This window comes from Canis lupus, chromosome 16 (assembly GCF_048164855.1).
Source record: "Canis lupus baileyi chromosome 16, mCanLup2.hap1, whole genome shotgun sequence".
Classification (NCBI taxonomy): domain Eukaryota; kingdom Metazoa; phylum Chordata; class Mammalia; order Carnivora; family Canidae; genus Canis; species Canis lupus.
The window spans coordinates 16,000,444-16,015,670 of NC_132853.1; the positions used below are offsets into that span (position 1 = coordinate 16,000,444).

Sequence of the window (15,227 nt, forward strand, 5' to 3'; positions counted from 1 at the left end):
GATTGCTTTGCCTTTTTTTTTGTTTTAATCTGGCAGAGTTATCCCTTTACATTAAGCATCAGTGCATTAGCACCACAAATTACATGAAAACAAAGAGTAACTCTTCTGAACCTTTACAAACCATCACTAACATCAAGACTAGCGCTGGGGGATTAAGCAGGGGCATTCATAAGACACAAGAATACAGAAAACAGTTTAAAACAGAGGCTATCTTTTTTTTTTTTTTTAATTTTATTTACTTTCCAGAGAGAGAGAGAGAGAGAGAGAGAGCTTGTGCACAGGCAGAGGAAGTGGGAGAGGGAGAGGCAGACTCCCTGCTGAGCAGGGAGCCCAATGCAGAGCTCAATCCCAGGACCCCAGGATCATGACCTGAGCCAAAGGCAGGCAAGTAACCGAGTGAGCCACCCAGGCACCCCAAAACAGAGGCTATCTTAAATTTGAAAAACTCCTCTCTTTTGGCCCTGTAATTCAACTTGTAGCATAAGAAACTTATCTCCAATTTGAACAAAAATTTGTTTGCTGTGGTCTTGTTTATAATAATGAAAAAATGGAGTAGCCCCGGTAGTCCAGCGGTTTAGCACCGCCTTTGGCCCGGGGCGTGATCCTGGAGACCCCGGATCGAGTTCTGTGTCAGGCTCCCTGCATGGAGCCTGCTTCTCCCTCTGCCACCCCCTCTCTCTCATGAATAAATAAAATATTTTTTTAAAAAGAAAAAATGACAAGTACTTAAGGGTCCAACAAGAAAAGGATAGTTAGGGAAATTGTGGACCATCTCTACCATGAAATATAATTACTGAGAAACCACTCAAGATATGACATAGGGGGATCCCTGGGTGGTGCAGCGGTTTGGCGCCTGCCTTTGGCCCAGGGCGCGATCCTGGAGACCCGGGATTGAGTTCCACATCGGGCTCCGGTGCATGGAGCCTGCTTCTCCCTCTGCCTGTGTCTCTGCCTCTCTCTCTCTCTCTCTCTCTGTGTGACTATCGTAAATAAAAAAAAAAAAAAAAAAAAGATATGACATAGGAAGAAAAGCTATAAAACCATATTTACACATCATATATAAAAATAAGCTCGATATACACACACACACACACACAAATAAGCTCGATATGAATCAAAGATCTAAATATAAGAGTCCAGGGATGCCTGGGTGGCTCAATGGTTGAGCCTTTGGCTTAGGGCATGATCCCGAGTCCGGGGATCAAGTCCCGCATTGGGCTCCCTGCGAGGAGCCTGCTTCTCCCTCTGTGTGTGTCTGTCTCTCTCTCTGTGTCTCTCATGGATAACTAAATAAAATTTTTAAAAATAATAATAAATAAATATAAGAGTCCCAAACTATAAAACTCTTAGCATAAAGCACAGGTTAAGTGCTTGTGACCTTGGGGATGACACCAAAACTCAAATAACAAAAGAAAAAAACCAAGAAAGTAGGATTTCATCAAAACGGAAAACTTTTGTATATCAAAGGACACTATCAAAAAAGTGAAACAACAATCCACAGAATGGGAGAAAATATTTATAAATCATGTACCTGATAAATGATAGAATATATTTAGAAAACATTTTATTTATTTATCTATTTATTTATTTTTAAGATTTTATTTATTTATAAATAAATTCATGAGAGACACACAGACACAGAGAGGCAGAGACACAGGCAGAGGGAGAAGCAGGCTCCATGCAGGGAGCCTGACGTGGGACTCGATCCTGGGACTCCAGGGCTGGGCTGAAGGCAGGCGCTAAACCGCTGAGCTACCCAGGGATCCCCTAGAAAACATTTTTTAAAAACATTCCCACAGGAGCACTTGGGTGGCTCAATGAGCAGCTGCTTTTGGTTCAGGGCGTAATCCCAGGATCCTGGGATTGAGTTCTGCATCAGGCTCCTCACAGGGAGCTGGCTTCTCCCTCTATGTCTCTGCCTCTCTCTGTATCTCTCATGAATAAATAAAATCTTAAAAAAAAAAACAAAACCCCAAAACATTCCCATAACTCAAGAATAAAAGACAAACAACCCAAGGATGCCTGGGTGGCTTAGTCAGTTGAGTGTCTGACTCTTGATTTCTGTTCAGGTCACTATCTCAGGGTTGTGAGATGGAGGCCCGTGTTGGGATCAGTGCTAGTGCAGTCTGCTTGAGATTCTCTCTCCCTCTGCTCCTCCTCACCTCCCGCTCTCTCTCTCTCTCTCTCTCAAATAAATAAATAAATCTTAAAAAAAAGGTACAGTTTCAACTTTATAAAAAGAACACACCACCATCTCTGATGGGAAAACGAATGACGTTTTCTCTTGTCTCCGTTCTTGGTATAATTTCTACCTTTTCTATCTTGACCATGTATTACTTTCTTCTCAGAAACAAATTAACAGAAGTTAATCTCTTCTTTAGATGTTATTTAAATGAAGGAATACATTCCTTCATCATCAAAGAAATTATTTATAAAGCGTTTTGAAATCAAAGGAGAGCTATTTCCTTGCTCAGGACAGAAGTCCTCATACTGTGGCAGAACTGCTGAAACCCTGTTCCTCCTCCACTTACATGGTCTCCCTGACTCAGGTGTTAAGTTGCTGTTAAGAGTGAGGTACAGGTGGGATCCCTGGGTGGCGCAGCGGTTTAGCGCCTGCCTTTGGCCCAGGGCGCGATCCTGGAGACCCGGGATCAAATCCCACGTCAGGCTCCCGGTGCATGGAGCCTGCTTCTCCCTCTGCCTGTGTCTCTGCCTCTCTCTCTCTCTCTCTCTCTGTGTGACTATCATAAATAAATGAAAAAAAAAAAAAAGAAAAAAAAAAAAAAAAGACTGAGGTACAGGGCAAGCCACTCTGGTGGGCTTTCTTACATAGTGAGCTTTCTGCAAACATTTTTATGCTCAAACTTCATGGTTAAAATTATGCCTATAGCTTATACATTTATAATGTAATTTTAAAAATCAGGCAAATATAATATGTACTAAAAAAGCATGCCTATAAGCCAAAGTTGATTCTATTTAGAAAGGCAATTTATGATGGCCAAGAGGAGGGGAAATCCAGCTACATGAAATGGGAAAATTTTTAATTTTATTTAAGAAAAAAAAAACAAAAACAAAACCCAAAATCTCCCAAACTCAGTGAGTCTTTTACAAAAACTTAACCTAACTGGAACATTGCTCCAGTGGCTCAGTGGTTAAGCGCCTGCCTTTGGCCCAGAGCATGATCCTGGAGTTCTGGGATCAGGTCTCACATCAGGCTCTCTGCATGGAGTCTGCTTCTCCCTCTGCCTATGTCTATGCTTCTCTCTCTCTCTGTGTCTCTCATGAATAAATAAAATCTTAAAAGAAAAACTTAACCCACTCTGCTTTCACAGAGGTTAAATATAATATTTACCTTGAATCTAATCACTGAGTCACTAAGAATGCCTGCAGGTATAGTTAATCACACCCACACATTTGCTTTTAATTTCAAGGCATTTTAATTTACAGAGTATTTTGAATCTCTCTTAAGGGCCAGGAGTTTAGGCAATTAGCAAAAGGCAGCTCACTTCTTCCAGTAAATTACAGCACAGGACACTGTAAACATGTTAGGACTAGTACCACAAAAACAAGACAAGCCCTATCCTTAAGGTTCTTTCAGTTTCCATTTCTTTCAGATGTCAAATTGCATCTGTCAAAAAAGAGCCAATGATGACGCATCACACTGATCAATTTGGAGGAACTGGACTGTGGCAGGATCTTCCAGATGAGATCATCGCCTCTCCTGCTCACTCTACTTGTTCATCAGTCAGCAAGAGGCTTAAAAGGATCTGAATAATACAGTGAGAGGGATGAATGGACCTGGGAGGGTCTATGGTCCACCTGACTGGCTGACTTATCTGTTCCGTAACTTTGCAAGGAATTCACTAACCTTCTCCGAAATCTGGCATATGTTAAAGGGTATCAAGATAATATCTTGGTTCATTTTGTAGTTTATTCTGATGCCCTGAAATAAAATGGTAACCACGGAAGATTTTTCCCCAAAGCAAGACAGCACAGGGAGGAGGTAAGGAGACAAGGAGCAGCTTCTTCAGGTGGGGTGCTGAGCAGCTAGACTGGGGAGTCAGACCACTTGGAACCCCAACACAGCCCAACACTTTTGGGAGCCAGTGGCCATGACTGATCCACCAGTGGCCCTGCTACTGAGGTCTACAGGCTGCAGGTGAAGGTGTGTCCCCACTTGACCCACAGCAAGATGACAGGGCCAGGCTCAGAGAGACCACCACCCACAGTGAGAAGCATATCATTTACATATTCCCACAGTGGGGCTGCAGTGAGCTGATTGGCTAAGACCTGCCTGCCTTATTGAGGAGGCAACAGGAGTTCTGCTGCCTTTCTAGAAACTAATTTTTAAGGGATAATCATTAAGGGTTATGGATCAGCCACTGTCAGGACTTGGAATGCAGAATGGTTGCTGGGTCATGCTAGGACAAAGAGTGGTCCAGAGGAAGTCTGGTCTAAAGAATTTGAATGATTTGGAGAAGTCTGTGGAAAAGATAGTTGATTATTGGGAGGGGAGAATAAAGAGTGTATGTCTTAGCAGGATTTTCTGGCCAAGGATCTTTAACCTAAAATTCTCTGCAAACTTGATAGAAGAAGCAACAACTGAACAATTGGAGAAATTTATAGGTCAATTATGCCAGAAAATTTCCAAAACAGAAGACAAAAAAGGGAAGAAATTGGTAATAAACCAAAACACAGACACAAAAACAAGAAAACAAAACCACAAAGGTTCAAGTGTTCCCAGCTGACCATGACCAACCTTGCAGAGCACAGCACCTGTCAGGAGGTCGAAGGCTACAGTCTAGGAGCCTGGCCCTGGCAGAGTGAGCTCAAGTGAAGAGGCCACACTGCCCTGAGAAATAAGCACCTCCAAGCTCTCTCCTTCCTCATATAGAATGTGCTTACAGGGGGCCACCTGCCATTGTGACATTCCTATACCTATTTTCTATTAAAAAACAATGTCTTCAAACAGCTCCTGCCAGTTTTCCCATGGTACATACCTGATTATCCTGTTCAATAGGTTCACCCTGTCCAGAAGGGGCCTTCCTGGCCCACATTACACTACTCCTTTGGACCTGTGGTGTACTTCCTAGTACAAATGAGATGTGATATGTCCTGGGACAGCTCCAAGTTTATAGGCTATGCTGGTCATCAGATACAATGGGGCCATTTGTTCCCCTGTAATCCTATAGTTCTAAATGTAAAAGCAAAATCACCAGGGAGTAGGGCCCAGCCAAAGGAGGAGAAGAATGGTCTGAAACAGGTGTTTGGCACTAATGTTATTCAAGCAGCCTTCACTGGGATCTATTTCCCACACAGTTAGCTGGAATACTGGCTCATGGAACCTGTCCTTATGCTCCCCTGACCCTGCTCAGATGGAAGCCCCAGGTGCATAGGGGGGCACTCCCACGTGGGGTCTATGTTCAATGCTTAAACCTCCTGTTCCCAAGCAGATCTCTTTGGGATGAACCAAGAGCTGCATGAGTCTCTCTGAAACCAGGCCAGAAACAGCATGGGTAGGGCAGAGAGGAGGGCCAATGTGAGGCTATCAGTCACTGCTAAAGCCAACCAAATACTTCTCAAGAGAGAGATGCATTCTTCTTTCAATCGCATTTCTATCATCTATTATTTCCTTTTGTGATTTGCATCTTTTTTTTTTTTTATGGGCATTTTCATTTGTTCCATGGCCAATTTTTGTCCTTGTTAGTAAAAAGAAACCGATTTTGAACATGAGGTAACAAGCAGAGCAGTATACCTATGTATTTTTATTTTTTAAGTAGGAAAGAGTGTTCTGTGGTTCCTTGTATTTTATTTCAATACGGTCATGTCTGGCCTGAAGCAGGCAGGGCCTTACAGATTTGCCTTAAAACTGAGTGCTGCCGGCACCACTCTTCAGCCCAGTATCCAGCTCATGATGCACCTACTCTGAGGCAGGTCTTTTTTTTTTTTTTTTTTTTTAAGATTTTATTTATTTATTCATAGAGATGCACAGAGAGAGAGAGAGAGAGAGAGAGAGAGAGAGAGAGGCAGGCAGAGACACAGAGGGAGAAGCAGGCTCCATGCAGGGAGCCTGACGTAGAACTTGATCCTGGGTCTCCAGGATCACGTCCTGGACCAAAGATGGTGCTAAACCACTAAGCCACCCAGGTTGTGCTCTGAGGCAGGTCTTACAAGGAGGCATAGAAGGGATTCCACTGAAGTCCCAGGATTTTAGGCCTAAAAGGGTAGGGGCTAGAGAAGGTAATAAAGGTGAAGGGTGAACAAGGGAACGGGACTCCAAGCCCAATCTCTGCTCTTCCCTGCTTCAACCAGAGTAGCTGTTTTTCTGTATTTACGTATTAGCTGTGTGACTGCTAGTAAGTTTTAAATGAATATAGGACCTCCCTCCTATAGCTGATGAAGCAAAGTGACCGCAGGAAAAGGCACTTACAGCAGTGTAGAACACACAGTGGATGTTCAAAAAATGTCAGTCAATATTCTGTGTGGATTCCACATTAGAATTTGTTAAATAGTTTGGAAGTCACTGTTTTGGCTCATCTCCCTCATTAAAAAAATCAAAAACAAAACTGAAAAATAACTTCATTAAAGCATGTAAATACAAAAAAGTATTTTTAAAAAACTACTCAAATGCATTTGTGTAAGAAAAATTCAAACATAATACCAGAATAAAATGAAAAAATAATTCTTTGCTTCTCCACATAGTCTCACTCCAACTTCCTTCCCCAGAACATCCATTATTGTCATTTCTAGACCTTTTTCTTAGATATTTATACACATAAACATGCTCTTTGTTTCTTAAGTGTGGAATTACACCATATATACTGGGCTGTAGCTTATATTTTCCACTTGACAATGTATCTGAGATGTTTCTTTTCTATGATAGTACATCTAGATTGATCTCCCATTTTACCACTATTCCATATTAAGGGTATACCATATTTTATTTAACTATTCTGCAGTGATGAACATTATAGAAATCTCCAAATTTATTTATTTTTAATTTTTTATTTATTTACTTATTTTTTATTTATTTTCTTTTATGGCTGCAGTTCACCCCTTTCTTGGTACATCTTCCTCTACAGGTATGAATTTTTTTGTAGACCCTATAACTAGTTGTGAAATTTAAATTTTTGATACATGACAACTGGCTCTCCAAAACGGCTATACTGATTTGTATACTAGCACTAAAGTCCTGTATTGTTAGTCTTGTAATTTTTTTGCCAACCTGATGTAAGAAAATTAGTATCCTGTTCTATTTTTTTTTTCCATATTTATTGGCCAACTATTTCTTCAGTGAATTTCCTGCTCTGTACCCATTTTTCTAGTTGGTTACTTGCCTTTTTCTTATTGATTTAAAAAAATTTATTTTGGATATTAATAATTTGTCTTATAACTTAAGCTGTTTTTTTCCCCAGCTTATTGTGTATCGTTAATTACATTATTGGTCTCTTTCATTCTTTTTATATGTTGTGAAATCTTTCAGTACTTTTCTTTATGGCTTCTGGGTTTGATGTCTTGTTTATTTCCCTAGTACTCTGTTATTTAAGGATAGTTTCTTCTTTTCATGTAACAGAGGAGGCAGTTCTGAATTCTAGCAGGATCTAGATGATCACAAGTGTCTCTTGATTTGTTGGTCCAAGGATTTTCCTACCAAATCACATCACTTTTCTGTTGTTACCAGTTTTAAAGGCATTTAAGAGGTTTAACTCTCTCAACTTTGATTTCTTCCTCCTTCCCTCCTCTTCCTCCTCATTCCTGCTGGCCTACACAGACAGGTCTGTGTTTTTTTTTTGCATGACTAGGGAACAGAGATGAATCAACCACGATTTCTGCAATCAAAGAGCCCAAGGTATGTGTGTGCGCACATGTGTAATAATGCAAACAGAAATTACCATAAAACATAAAAGTTTGGTTCCTCATGGATAGGAAATCTGAAGAAAGCATATTGATACATTAGCAAGGAGGCTGGGTTTCCAAAGAGAAGTTTTTAGAGAGATGCTTTGAACCTAGTCTTTGCTTATGTAGACATTAAGTAATCTTAACTAACAACACATACTCCACTTTTCCAATGGAGGTGCATAGTTCTCAGACTTACGTACCTTGTGTTTTAATCTTTTAGTGTTTCTCTGACATGCGGATTTGTATATTTGGCTGTGAGGTTTACAGAGACACAATGACCTGGTTTGTTCACCAGAGACATTAAGAAAACAATCTCTAAAGTAAAATATACCCTAACTATGATAAAACTCAATAGTCACAAAGTAATATAGTATTTGTAATTCAATAAGTGAAGCCTCTGTAACTCACAAAATTACCAGTCTGTAAAATGGAGCCACTACTTAGATAAAATGATGACAAAATATTCTAAAAATGTGAAATACTGCATAATAGAAAACACGAAATCTACAGAGTACTCTGCATTGCCATTAACATAATTTAGTGAAATCCCTGGAATGAAAGATTGAGCACTCAAGCCACCGGATGGAATCACCGAACTTGGAAAGACTGAAGTGAAGCCCAACCACCCAAACCCCCTGATTTTGTGTTTCAGCCCCACTCAGGAAGGTCCTACCAGAGTTCCATCTGTTAGGGTGCACCCGGAGAAGCGTTTTGCAAGAAATCCCTCAAAGTTAGTTGTTCTCTGAATAGCAAAAAGAAGCAGTTTCACTTCAATTTCCTTAGCTCTGGTACGCATAATCTTGGCAAGTTCTGTCCTTCAAAATAAAGAAATAAGAATGTTGTAAAAACAAAACAAAAACAAAAACCTGTTCAAGATAGGTTAAATAGTTTATAGCTTATACCCTCCCAAGAAAGAAAAAGTATGTGGTCATTTCAAATCCTGAGGTCTGTTACCAACTAAGTTTAATGTTTGGAGAACAGAAATACATAATCTAAATAAGAATTTGAAGGTAAAATTACCCACTAGTCAAAAAAATCAAGGATTAAGGAGATCAAATTGTTTACATGGTTACTACTATTTTTAGATCTTTCAAACTTTCCATAATTTGTTTCCATATAAAGCACTTACTCAGTATTTTATAAAAATGCATATATTTTGTAAAATGTCCTAAGTCATTAATTACTGAATTATAAAGCCCTCTCTTCCAAAGAGGTCAATAACCATCTCTTCAGCCAGAGAGCAGGAACCCCAGATACAGACTAAAATCCCCATGTGAAAAGTGGCATGTACATGCTCAGGTGGTTCCTGCCTGTGAAGCTTATGTACCACTTCAATGTTCTGCTTCAGAATGGGCGCTGTAAGGAAACAGTGACCTGAGAGCTCTTAGTAAGTACTGAGCCATGATGATCTTCCCATACAAATAAATGGCAAAATCAAAGAGCCTCTGTGATTATTTGAAAATTATGTATCTGTAGGATTTTAACCAAAATTCCAACAATATGGCAGCAATAGCAGAAACACAATTAGCTAGCACAATGATAGCAGATTTGTGGCATTAGTATACTTCTAGTCTCCTACAGACTGCATTTTTCACAGAATTAGTTTGCAAGTCACTGAACTATATAGGCTGAAGAAAATTAGTTATCAGTTTCTCAAGGAATTTGCTTTCTTTGCTAATCAGGACTTAGAAAGTGACAATCACAACTGTCCTCAAATCAACATTAAACCGATGGTAGCAAATGTGCTTCTGAAACAACAGCCACAGAGAATGTACAACATCAGGACTGAACGAGCCTAATGTAAACTGTGGACTCTGGGTGATAATGGTCTGTGAGTGCAGGCTCATCCATTGTGACAAATGTACATTTTGGTGGGGGATGCTGATAATCGGGGGGCTATGCACGTGTGGGGACAGGAGTATATGGGAAACCTTTGTATCTCCCTTTCAATTTTGCTATAATCCTAAAATTACTTTAAAAAATAAGGTCTAGGGATCCCTGGGTGGCGCAGCGGTTTGGCGCCTGCCTTTGGCCCAGGGCGCGATCCTGGAGACCCGGGATCGAATCCCATGTCAGGCTCCCGGTGCATGGAGCCTGCTTCTCCCTCTGCCTATGTCTCTGCCTCTCTCTCTCTCTGTGTGACTATCATAAATAAATAAAAATTAAAAAAAAAAAATAAGGTCTACTTAAAAAAAAAAAAAAATAGGGACGCTTGGGTGGCTCGGGAGTTGAGCGTCTGCCTTTGGCTCAGGGCATGATCCCAAGATCCAGGATTCAGTCCCACATCAGGCTCTTTGCAAGGAGCCTGCTTCTCCCTCTGCCTGTATCTCTGCCTCTCTCTCTATCTCTCTCTCTCTCTCTCTCTCATGAATAAATAATCTTAAAAAAAATAAAGTCAATAGCCAATATCCCTTAAGAAATCTTGGCAAGTTCTGTCCTTCAAAATAAATATGTGTTTAAAGTGTACAACTTGATTGTATTCTCCATGATTTTAAGAAAGATGCCTACCATCAATTATTCTAAAGTGGCTGAGTTATGCTTAGACATGGGATTTTTTTAAAAAATTAGGCTGGAGTTAATATAATTGTGCACTGTTAGAAGGGCATAGATAAGGGGTGCCTGGGTGGCTCAGGTCATGACCTCAAAGTCCTGGGATAGAGCCCTACATCAGCCTCCCCACTCAGCAGGGAGTCTGCTTCTCCCTCTCCCTCTGCCCCTCCCCCCTGCTTATGCTCTCTTTCTCCAACTGCTAAATAAAAAAATTTTTTTTTAAAGATTTTATTTATTTATTAATGAGAGACACACACACACACAGAGAGAGAGAGAGAGAGAGGCAGAGACATAGGCAGAGGGAGAAGCAGGCTCCATGCAAGGAGCCTGATGTGGGACTCAATCCCAGGTCTCCAGGATCACGTCCTGGACCAAAGGCGGCGCTAAACCGCTGAGCCACCAGGGCTGCCCAAATAAAAAAAATCTTAAAAAAAAAAAAAAAAATGGGGGGATGCCTAGGTGGCTCAGCAGTTGAGTGTCTGCCTTCAGCCTACGGCATGATCCTGGACCCAGGATTGAGTTCCACATCAGGCTCCCTGCATGGAGCCTGCTTCTGTCTCTGCCTGTGTCTCTGCTTCTCTCTCTTTGCCTCTCATGAATAAATAAATAAGATCTTAAAAAAAAAAAAAAAGAAGGGCATAGATAACTTTGTTATCTATGGGCATAGATAAACTCTGTTACCACCACTGCTGCGGTATAGCTGCAAGTAAAGAATAAAAGGTTTTGACTCTAGCTTTAGCTTTGTCATGGACACACTGATCTAACCTTGGATTTTAATTCTTCAATACAAATGAACTATCTGGCCCTGGGCTACATTCATGAAACTGCAGACAGGAGGAATGACAGAAAGTCTTTAGAATGCTCAGAACACTCAGATGCTGATATTATGAACTATCCAAAGACTATAAAAACACTGCATTAGGGGCAGGAAATTTGTTTAGCAAATATTTCCTGTCACTGATGTAGATACTACCCTGTCCCTTTAGAACTATGTAGCAAGTCAGAAAAGCAAAATGATGATGGATATATACACCGTACACTGAGGCATGTGATGGAGATACAGGAGTAAATGCAGGGTGACGAATAACATAGGGGAATCTGGTGGATGAACCTTGACTAGGTTAAGTCAAGAAGGCAGGCTGTCTGAGGCAAGAGTCAGGCCAAAGGAAAGCCCCAGAGCAAAGACAGGAGCAGATGCATTACTCTTAAGGGGGAGGAAACATGCTTTGACTATAGGCTACTAGCCCAGGGCTCTTATGTACCCTTTTTTACTTTTCTCCCTAGAAGTTTCTTTTTTTTTTTTTTCCCTAGAAGTTTCTTTTTATTTTTTATTTTATTTTTTTTATTTTTTATTTTTAAATTTTTATTTATTTATGATAGTCACAGAGAGAGAGAGAGAGAGAGAGGCAGAGACATAGGCAGAGGGAGAAGCAGGCTCTATGCACCGGGAACCCGACGTGGGATTCGAACCCGGGTCTCCGGGATCGCGCTCTGGGCCAAAGGCAGGCGCCAAACTGCTGCGCCACCCAGGGATCCCATCCCTAGAAGTTTCTATTCTTCCTCCACACACATGCCCTCTCCTCTAGGTTTGGAAGTCTGAAGCTGGAGAAGTTGGAATACAGCTGCAACTGGAGTTTAGGGTTTGGTTTTGGGTTTATAAAACCTGACTTTTGACAGGAGAAGGGGTTTCTAAAGGGAGAGAAGAATCTAGCGCAGATGAAGAACTTCTCATTAAAAAGGGGACTTTCAAACAACAACAACAAAAGGTAGAAATGGTATCCAATCCACAAGACAACATAGAATTCCTAAAGACTGGGGGATTGATTTCAATCAACCAATTTTAATTGATCTCAATTAACAATAAAACCAGTAGAGTTGGGATCTACCTTGTGACATGGCAAAATTCTACTGCAATCCTCTCAGTCATGTACCACTCACGTGGAAACATACGGCCGTATTTCTCCTCATAGTCCACAAGCTGGCGTTTTATCCAGGCATAGCGTCTGTCGATTTTGTCCAGCCAGGCAACCTTAGGAAGGTAAGGAACAAAATCCACCCGGTGCTTAGAAGTAGTGTCGACATAATCAAAAACACAGAACTAAGAAAAACAGAACAAATCTCTATTTCTCACAGTTTTTTGTTTTGTTTTGAGATTTTTTAATTCATTTACTCATGAGACACAGAGAGGCAGAGACATAGGGAGAGGGGGAGAAGCAGGCTCCCTGCCGGGAGCTTGATGTGAGACTCAATCCCAGGACTCTGGGGTCACATCCTGAGCCAAAGGCAGATGCTCAACCACTGAGCCACCCAGGTGCCCTATTTCTCCCAGTTTTATTTTATGTTATTTTATTTATTTTTTAGACACGGAGAGAGAGAATCCCAAGCAGGCTCCATGCTTGGCATGGAACACAATTTGGGGCTTGATCTCACAACCCTGAGATCATGACCTGAGCCGAAATCGAGTTGGATGCTCAACTGACTCCTGAGCCACCAAGGAGGCCCTATTTCTCACAGTTTTAAAGAATCTAGGCTACTTTTTCACTTAATCCAGAGGTTATTAACTTGGGTCTATGTTAAACTATAAGGGTCTGTAAATATCCTAAAACTGTATGCAAAGTTTTAATGCATAGGTACATTTTTCTGGGGAGAGTATGTGTAGCTCCCATTAATTTCTCCAAAAGGTCAGTGACCTCAAAATGGTTAAGAACCATCAACCTGTACAGTCAGCCCCTACCAGGATTCACAGTTCAACCACCAACATTTTTAGGCAGTAGTACTATTAAAATATAAATCAGATTTGAGGGTACTTAATTGTCAATAAATTCAAATGTAATATCAATTTGGTGTGGTTATTACTTACATCTTGGTTTTCTTGAAAAAGTACTAGATATTCTGACAGATGCTGTTTGATAAATTTTTTGATGATTTCCTGTTTGATTCTAGGATCCAAAATATTAGCAACCAGACATGCATCTCGTAGCACATTGCTGGGTCCTCCTGGCCTCTGGTAAAACAAACAACACACACCAGTTCAAGAGCCAGATGCAACCTTTAAATCTCATGGCTTCTGACAGCTACTACTTCTTGTTCCTCTCTTGAAGACATTATTACTTCCACTCCCCTGACACTTATTCTTTTGCTGTGGCTGGATATTTTACTTATTAGTCGATGAAAGAATTATTAAGCTAGTCCGTAGTAGCCAATATAAAAGCTACTTTGTGAGTCAGCAAGGAGACATCTTGGAAACAGGGCCAGCAATGGTCATAGGAAATTTTGCTTTCTGAATACAAAACTGAAATCACCTTGGTGAAGAGCCATAAAATTCAGAATGACACTGGTCTCACCCCACATGTGCCATTTTCCCCTGATTCCAACCTCAGGTTCCTGTTCTTAGTGACAAACAATGCAGTGGCATTTAAAATCTAAAATCAAGTTCTAAACTACCAGACTTGTTTTGCTGACAGTCAACTACCCACAAAGGTAGCCAAAGGTAAAATATGATATTGGCCCCTTGATCTGAAAGGCAATAGAAGGTTATTGAGGGCCATACTGATACATCATGCTGGAAAGGCCTTTGTTATTACTGAAGCCAATTCAATTTCACTGAACTTTTCTTTGTAGTAACTTATTGAATGAACATGAACATGGTTGGATGAGTGGACTATAGCAAAAAGAACACCTGGAATCTACTCTTGGTTGGGCTAAATAGCTGTGTAGCTTTGGTACAGTTATTAAAACTTATCTGAAAAATAAATGAAAAAAAAAGGACTTCAATTAGGTGATGATTAATGTTCTTCCAAATCTCTATGATTCTTCTGGGTAAACTCTGTCCAATAATGTATCTGTCTCAACTGAAGTTCAAGAGTTTTTAAATTTACCAAGTTGCCTGAGAGCTAAATTGTTAAGATGCTGACTCGCTCTGTGCTGAATGGTTGTTATGTCATCTGCTGAGTGCTCTGACTGCCCACCTCTTGTTTCTTGATGAAAGTGCTTGATCTGATAGAGAAGACACAGAAGCCGAAACCGATGGGCTCATGGATTCAGATATTTTCATTTAGAAAGGACTTAGGTTACCTTGCACAATTTTAATGTCTTGATTTCTATTTGTGAAAGAGGAATAGCAATATAAGGCCTTTAAGAAAAGTCAATAGTCATTGAAAGGGAAAGTAGAAAACTTAAAAAAAAAAAAAAATTAGGTTACCCAGCTACAGAAAAAGGAAGCAAGTTGTTAAAACATTTTTTTTTAAATTTCATCTGCCTGGTGGGATCTGAGAAAAAGACATAAAGTAGATCAAGATTAGTTTCTTCTGAACAATAAAGCTGGGGCTTCATTCATATCTTACTGAACCTTTTTGCAATTGGGCTAGAATATATAGTAAAGCAGACCTTGGACTAAGAAAAGTCTGGTGCTTATAGTTTGTGAATATCTTGCAATTCCTTTTTACAGAATGGCCTTCCAACATCCATACTCCACAGTTATATCAAATGAATAAAGAATATAAAATCCTGAAAGGAACATATTTTACAAATGAAATATCTGATTACTTGAAGGCAGCCATTATAGATGCAGACATTAAAATCAAGAGCAGGTTTCCTACAGGAAGTAATCTACAAAGTTGGGGCAGCTACCCCCACCTACTTCCTAAGTTTCTTTTATGGAGCACAAAGAAAAATGATTAAGATATTTCCAGTTATTGAATTATAGAGCAGATCCAGGAAACGTTCCTTGGCTCAGTAAATGAACATCTATCCCCATCTCTACCCACCAAATGCAGTGA

The 15,227-nt window shown here is 40.3% G+C and overlaps 1 protein-coding gene across 5 annotated transcripts in view; it reads right to left on the reverse strand.

Annotated features, from left to right (window-relative positions):
- The window catches only part of VPS53 (VPS53 subunit of GARP complex), a 143,651-nt gene that overhangs the window by 73,827 nt on the left and 54,597 nt on the right, over positions 1-15,227 (reverse strand). For all 5 annotated transcript variants that reach the window (XM_072779128.1, XM_072779130.1, XM_072779127.1 and 2 more), the window contains 3 exons: positions 13,310-13,453; positions 12,336-12,478; positions 8,573-8,714 (listed from right to left, as the gene is read on the reverse strand). In XM_072779128.1, coding sequence (XP_072635229.1) covers positions 8,573-8,714; positions 12,336-12,478; positions 13,310-13,453 — 429 coding nt within the window. The remainder of the gene's footprint in view (positions 1-8,572; positions 8,715-12,335; positions 12,479-13,309; positions 13,454-15,227) is intronic.